Source organism: Leptonychotes weddellii, chromosome 8 (assembly GCF_054177405.1).
Source record: "Leptonychotes weddellii isolate Sample4059 chromosome 8, ASM5417740v2, whole genome shotgun sequence".
Classification (NCBI taxonomy): domain Eukaryota; kingdom Metazoa; phylum Chordata; class Mammalia; order Carnivora; family Phocidae; genus Leptonychotes; species Leptonychotes weddellii.
In genome coordinates, this window is record NC_138376.1 from 125507685 (window position 1) to 125515514 (window position 7830).

General features: G+C 41.6%; 1 protein-coding gene across 1 annotated transcript in view; it reads right to left on the reverse strand.

The window, feature by feature from the left end:
* The window catches only part of PRKN (parkin RBR E3 ubiquitin protein ligase), a 1144848-nt gene that overhangs the window by 910842 nt on the left and 226176 nt on the right, over positions 1-7830 (reverse strand). The window contains exon 2 of the mRNA XM_081829384.1: positions 5166-5399. Coding sequence (XP_081685510.1) covers positions 5166-5399 — 234 coding nt within the window. The remainder of the gene's footprint in view (positions 1-5165; positions 5400-7830) is intronic.

The following is a 7830-nucleotide window of genomic DNA, read 5'->3' on the forward strand; positions in this document are numbered from 1 at the left end:
TTTTTTTTTTAAAGATTTTATTTATTTATTTGACAGAGAGAGAGACAGCGAGAGCAGGAACACAAGCAGGGGGAGTGGGAGAGGGAGAAGCAGGCTTCCTGCCGAGCAGGGAGCCCGATGTGGGACTCGATCCCAGGACCCTGGGATCATGACCTGAGCCGAAGGCAGACGCTTAACGACTGAGCCACCCAGGCGCCCATGAATTTTTTTTTATAAAACAAATATTTCTATGTAAAATAAGACATTTTTTCCCATTTTGCAAGTATAATTAATTATTACAAAAAGAATACAAATAGAATAACTTTCCTATAACATTAATTAACTATAACCAGGTTTCTCATTTCCTGGCTGTGATGGTTAATTTTATGTGTTAACTTGACTGGGCCATGGGGTGCCCAGGCATTTGGTCAAACATAAGTCTAGGTGTGTATGTGAGGGTGTTTGGGGTGAGATTAATATTTGAATTGGTAGACTGAGTGAAGCGGACAGCTCTCCCCAATATGGGTAGGCCCTATCCAATCAGTTGAAGGCCTGGGGAGAAAAATTTTAAAAAAGACTGACTCTCCCATGAATAAGAGGGAATTTCACTTTCTCAGTGCCCCTCTAGCAAGGACATTGTTTGAGGGTTTTTGTGTTTTGTTTTTTCCTGCCTTTGGACTTGACCTGAAACATCAGCTCTTCCTGGGTCTCAAGGCTGTCAGCCTTCAGACTAAAACTATGCCATTCCCTTTCCTGATTTAATCCTTCAGGCTGAGACCAAACTAAAGTTGCAGATTGCAGGTCTTGGGACTTGTCAGCCTCCATAATCATGTGAGTCAATTCCTTATAATAAATCCATCTATGTATCTATCTGTCTATCCTAGATAGATAGATAGATAGATAGATAGATAGATAGATAGATAGATAGATTAAAAAAATGATGGCTGGATGAATGGATGGATGGATTAATCCATCCTACCAGTCTGTTTCTTTGGAGAACTCTAATACACTGGCTAATAAACCTATATTGATACTAATGATATTAATACAGCTCATGTGAATACAATGAATTCTGCTCAAACAAAATCTTAGATAAATTCTCAAGTCCCTGTCATTGTAAGTTAATCTAATGACACAGTTCATACATTTTGAATTATACAACTACTTTAGAATATTATTTTCCATGTATAATTCTGAATAATAAATTCAAAATCATATACAGGTGATTTCAGAGATTTTTGACATGGAGCGTGTTAGATTTGGGATTAGGAAAATGAGAGACACATCATGTGAATGGGACCTGAATACTCTGTTGCAAGAGCTGACAAGAAGTCCTTATAAAGAAAAATACCAAGCAACTATGCATACTAAGTCAAAGATTAGTTTTATATCGCATACTTGTAGGTATAAGGAAAATAATAAAAGCATGCACAGAAACATTGTTTATGAAGTAGGAAAAAATTGTACAACTCTTTATAGTTTGCTTATAACAAACATAGTATGTGGCAAATAATCACTTTACAAAAATATATTTTAAAAGCAATAATACCATGATGAATCTAGGAATCTTTGCTGAACACTATGGCTATAGGTTTCTATTTTTTTTTAAAGATTTTATTTATTTATTTGACAGAGAGAGACACAGAGGGAGAGGGAACACAAGCAGGGGGAGTGGGAGAGGGAGAAGCAGGCTTTCCGCTGAGCAGGGAGCCCAATGTGGGGCTCAATCCCAGGAGGCCCTAGGATCATGATCTGAGCTGAAGGCAGATGCTTAACGACTGAGCCACTCAGGCGCCCCTATAGGTTTCTATTTTTTACTACAGTTGTCAAGAGGAAGTATAAAGACTTTTTAAGATTGCTAAATTCAAATTCAAATTCCATTCTTTTTTTTTTTTTGTAGAGAGAGAGTGCGTGCAAGTACATGCCAGATGGGGGGCAGAGGAGAGGGAGAGAGAATCTCAAGCAGGCTCTACGCCCAGCATGGAGTCTGAGGCAGGGCTCAATCTCATGACCCTGAGATCATGACCTGAGCTGAAATCAAGAGTCAAATGCTTAACCAACTGAGCCACCCAGGCACTGCTCAAATTCCACTATTCTTAAGGTAAGTAAAACCTGTACATGTAAGGGTCACAAATTCATTTACAAACTCTAGAGAGTTCTTTTTAATTAACTAAACTAAAATTTAATTTAACTAAAAGTATACACTTTACTTAAAATGTATAAATACTACATAGATATACATTCACACACACACACACACACACACACACACACACACACACACACACAGATATATTTGCCCCAGTCAAACATGTATCCTATTGTCATTCCTTAACTCTTTAATTTATTGCAGATATCCTCTTCATAATTCATGATGGAAAGTAGTCTTGTGTTATTTAGGTGATCTCTTAGATTCTGAAGTTGTCCCTAATAATGGTGATGATAATCACAGGGATGAGGATGCTAATAAATGCTAACATTTACATAGTGTTTACTATATGTTGCACTCTGTTCTAGGAGCTTTACATAAATTAACTAATTTAGTCCTCACAAAATTCCAATGAGATAGATACTAGTATTATTTCCACTTTACAAATGAGCAAACTGAAATACAGAGAGGCCACATTGTCTAAGTATGTAAGATACATTTAAGAAAAATTGTTTTGCCTTAATTTGTAGTATTAAAACTAGGTATTCCCTAAATACTTAAGAGTTATGATATAAACACTCTATAGTATAATCCATGCACTTAGAAATGAAGATAATATAACCTTGCTGACAAGCTGAGCCTCCTCATTACAGTCCGCAGCTCACGCTGAACCCAACGCTCTGGCTTTCACCAACCACAACCCTGGACTGGAGTCATCACTATGGTCATCAAGTCCAAAGGCTCTTTTCTTCTCATCCTCCCCCATCTTTTCACAGCGGGTATACTTCTTTACCAGTAATTTCCTTTTCCAAAATATCCTCCAATGCATCAGTTGGATGGATGATGCCTCCTTTACTGGCTTCTCCCCTCGCTGCCTAAAAGACCTGCTCATGCCTCTGTCCTCTGCCCCTTCGGCAGTCACATCTAACCCAATAGCTGTAATATTTAGCTCTAGGTAGCTCGTCCTTAAATATAAAGTGAGCCCCGAAGCGTCACAGCTAAGTTCTCAAACGCCTGCTAGACATCCCCATATATATTTCCCTTGGCATCCACTTATCATGCAGGTTAAGTTCCTCATCCTTCCTACAACCAGACTGGATCTCCAGACTCCCATTTCCCTCGACAGCACCCTATTTCCATGCATGAAACCTCTGCAAGATACAGCTCTAAGCTCCCTTCCTGCCAGTCTTCAACATCTCTTCTAGCTTCTAGAACAGGGACCCATGCTTTCCAGAAAGCACACTCCATGCTCATTCTCCATCTATGGAATCCTACTCCAGTTTCAATTCATGCACAAAGTCTTGGTGACTTCTACTCAGATGTGTTTTCTCCACCTTTAGAATCTTGTAATACTTACATTTCAGTTTCCATATGGTGCTTCTCATGTTTGACATTCTTACGTTGGACCACATGAAATAGCAATTTCATAGTTTTATGCCATATGGTTCAACCTAATACTTCTGTTGCTTTTAGGGCCCCTAAATAAAGAGTCACCACAAAAGCAGGAATAAATTTCGCCTTTCTTTGTGAGCCCCTGGGAAGCCCAGAACATTGGAAGTGTGTGTCAAAAGAAAAAGAATCTAAATCAATATATATCTTACACATACATGTTTGTCAAATGAATCATCTATAGCAATTAGTTTAACCTATCACCTTGAACAGTAAAGGTGAAGAGCTTTAGAACCTGAAACTTCAAAACTCCTGGTAACATAAAATATTTTGGTTCAAGGAGCTGTTTTAAAATCATTTATTTGTGAAGGGAACATTCTTGGATTTAGAGGTTGGCAGGTACAGTAAGAAGCTTTTTAGTTGACTGAAATAAAAAAAAAAAAGCGAAACACTTTTTAGCACAGGCCTTCCCTTATAAAAACAAACTGCCTAAAAGCAAAGCACAGCAGTTTGTGCTCAATCAGCACGTGCCTCCAGCCATCAGCAAAGACATGGTGGAGCAGGAGGGGGATGATTTGCATTTCTACAGCTTCCTTTGTATACCCAAATTTCGAAAGCATTTCGCGATATAGCAGTAAATATCAACAGAGGACAATGATAGGATGTCAATACCAGAAGGGGTTTCCATGTAGCCCGACCCAGCAGCCCCGCTGTGCACAGCAGCAGCCCCCACAAAGCCATAAACAGGAGTGCAATTAATCGGCACTGGTTAAGGAAGGGGGAACGCGTGTTTGAGGGGTCCCTCAGCATCACCTGTTCCACCCACAGAAAGCATTCCGTCTTTCACGCTTTCACAAAGAAGGACTTCAATCCCCGTTCAACAGTATTTGCTGACCTCCCCCAACAAATGACAGGTCTCCACCTCCAGGTGAGGGCGCTGTGCATCACTTCCTTCACCAGTTCTCCCCTTCTTGCTACAGAAATCACCCTTGGCAATGAAACACCCAGATGAAAGGCTAGGAGGCTTGGATAGCCTTAGGAGCAGTGTGGTGCTATAGGAGAGGACAGGCGCTGCTCACTCTCTGACATTTCGGGGGCCTGTTCTAAGGACAATTTTACTGAGGCGTGGCGAAAATAAGCACAAAGGTGGACTTTTGCTACGCTTCCGTTTTCCCTGGCTACCGGCACGGAAACTGGGGTTTGGATGGTCTGTTGTGGACGGGCCCTGAGCCCGCGACCTTCTCGAGCGAGCCCCGGAGGCAGGCTTGCGACTATCCTCCAGGGGTCACAATTGGGTTACAAATTCCTTACAGCACAGTGACTGAGCAGCCTGATTTGGAACCATTTATTCGAATCCTTCTTCATTAAGATTCAAATGGAATAAGTAAGGTAGAAATTGAACAGACACAGAAATTGTGCCTTGCTGCTCCTGTAGTCAGTAAACATTTATTCACTAAGCCCAGTCTGTGTTCTCTCTCTCTCTCTCTCTCTCTCTCTCCCCCTCACTCACAGTTGTTCTTCCAGTCCTTCCTGCTTGCTGTTTTAATGCATAATTAAGAAGGTCAGAATTAATGAAGTGGTGTGGAATAAAGTTCAAGGAATCCCCAGGCACTATTTATTCTATTAGATCTCAGGCATGAATGTCAGCCTGGCTGAGTAAGCAGCATAAGCAATGCGGCTGGCTGCATCCCAGGAACAATCCACCGAGGGAGACTCACCTGCACTGTCAAGTCATTCCGAAGCTCCTTCCCAGCGAAAATCACACGCAACTGGTCAGCTGGAACCCCCTGTCGCTTAGCAACCACTTCCTTTAGCTGGAAGATGCTGGTATTGGAATCGACCTCCACTGGGAAACCATGGCTGGAGTTGAACCTGACAAACACTGACCAAGACATTGGGAGAGAGGGGAGAAAAGTGAGTATTACTCAAAGCTCTGACAGGGCAATAGCAACACTTTTGAACCAAGTTACCACTCGCCCGCCATTCAATGAATGACATACATTTTCTTTCACTTATAACATAAAACTGAATGCAATGGAGCAACGTTTGAAGAAAAACGGAGTTTCCCTGTGGGATTTCCTTTTCATACATTAGTCAGTGACCCTCAAGCACAATCGCATGCTCCCTTTGACACCTGTCCTGGGAAACAAAGGGCTCAGGCAGAATACTTGGTAGATTGGAACTGTGAGACTCCAAGGAGTTTATGGAAGAGATTCAGCTCCAGCAGCTTGTATGAATGCCCACTCCCTCCATGGTGCCCCTCTTCATAAATATCGGAGGCGTTATGTTTGCACTCACGGTATAGCGATAGAAACCATTCAAGCTGCATTACCGACTAGAGTGAAGACCCACCCGAGCCCTGGACATTGGGTGACCCTGCCAAAAGGCTCCACTAGATCTTATGGTGATACTTATTTGCCCTTTCTTTTGAAACTATGGACACCATCTTTCTTATTGGAGCCGCTACCCCCCTCACAACCAAGGCTGGGAGCTGCCGTCTCTGCAGCCTTCTCAACATGGCCGACTGCCATTCTAACTTGTCAATGTCGCCCACACAGGTCCCTTCCTGCCCATGCTTTCTGTCATTACTTCAGTCAATCTTTTCTAGATTCTTGCACTAGCCTCCCAACTGGAGTCGTGATACACTCTCTTCACTTCCAAAATGTCCTGCACTGTTCTGCAGAGTCAGCCTTATCAATCCAGAGCTCTGATCATTGCATAGCCCTCGAATCCTTTAAAGTGTCACCGTGTCTGCTGGGGAGAAAAACCCAAGGCCCCTCTCATCTGACACAAACCTATATCCCAGCAGCTTCTCCATCAGTCCCCACATGCGCACTGCTACACTGAATGCTCCCAGAACACTTCTGCACCCATGTCTTCTTCCTCTCTGCCTGTTGAAAGCCTGTTCACCACATGATCTGTCTCAGACGTCCCTCCTCCAAGAGGCCTCTCACTATCAGCCCAGTCAAGACCGAGCCCATCTCTTGAGGGCCTCAGGGGGTTGAGCATGACCATCTTACACCATTTGCCCCATTCTGTTCTGGAGGCAGCAGAGCACAGAGGTTACAAGGACACCCTCCAGAGTGGGAAGGACCCCTGCACCAGTCCCTGTAGGTCTCTTCGCAGCGTAACAGGTGGGGTAAACGTCTTACCCCAATTGCTTTAACTCTCAGTTCCCTAATCGTCACAGTAAATAAGCCACAGAGGGTGTTCTGTGATGTGTTAAGTGATATTTATAGTGTTTATAACTATCACATAATTACCTTCAAAAATAATGAATGTTTGTATCTGACTTAACGTGTTTTGGGTATATATTTCTCCTTCTTTAAAAGATTATAAACTCCTTAAGGCGAGCCATTATAGCTTATTTTCTGCTGCATGTCCTTTAAATGTAGCATTATCACGTACTAGTTGTCAATTCGAATATGAGATGGCCCACCGAATAATAATTACAATAAAATAATCATTACAATGCCAGTAATAATCGAACACTATGTGGCAGAAGTTGCACCTTACATGTGCTATTTTTAAGCTTTCCAATGATCTGGTAAGGTCAGTAATACTATCCTTACCTAATAGAATAGTAAATGGAGTCCTAGAGAATTGCAATCACTTTTCTAAGGACATCGGCAGCTTTGTAATGGAATCACAACTCAAATTCAGTTCAATCAAACTCTAAACTCCTTTCCATTTCTACTATAACAGGCTGCCTAAAATATTCTCCAAAGAAAAGTCCACATTCCTTTTCCTTATGATAAAAAAGACAAACAACAACAGCAAACAGGTTTTCCAACATAATTCAGGTATTTCCTATCCAGGTTAGCAGCAGAAAAATGGGATTAAAAAATAAAAGCTCTGATGAAGAGCTAAGAGCAAAGAATAATGAACAATGGTTATAAGACACAATAAAATGAAAATGATACCAAAATGAGAGCAGGCACCATGGATGACACAACAAGAGCAAAAACCGGACACAGTTTACCCAGCACAGAAACACACTTAGGAAAGGGGTATGGACTGGAAATGATAGAAGTGTTCTAAAAAAAAAAAATTTTTTTTTGAAAAAAAAATTACAGAGGAATAGGTGCTTTTGATAAACTTTTAAGTAGATGTCATGTGACACCACTGAAGTAGAGGAGGAGAAATAAATGTGTATTGGGAGCCCTTGGGGTATATTCCCAGCATCCTCAGGTCAGAGACCATAAGGCAACCCATTCATGAGATAAGATAGACAAGAAGGGGCAAGAAGGGACAAAACGTATGGTCCCAGTTCTACACGTGATTTTCTAGTAGCGTGAACAGATTTGTTTTTT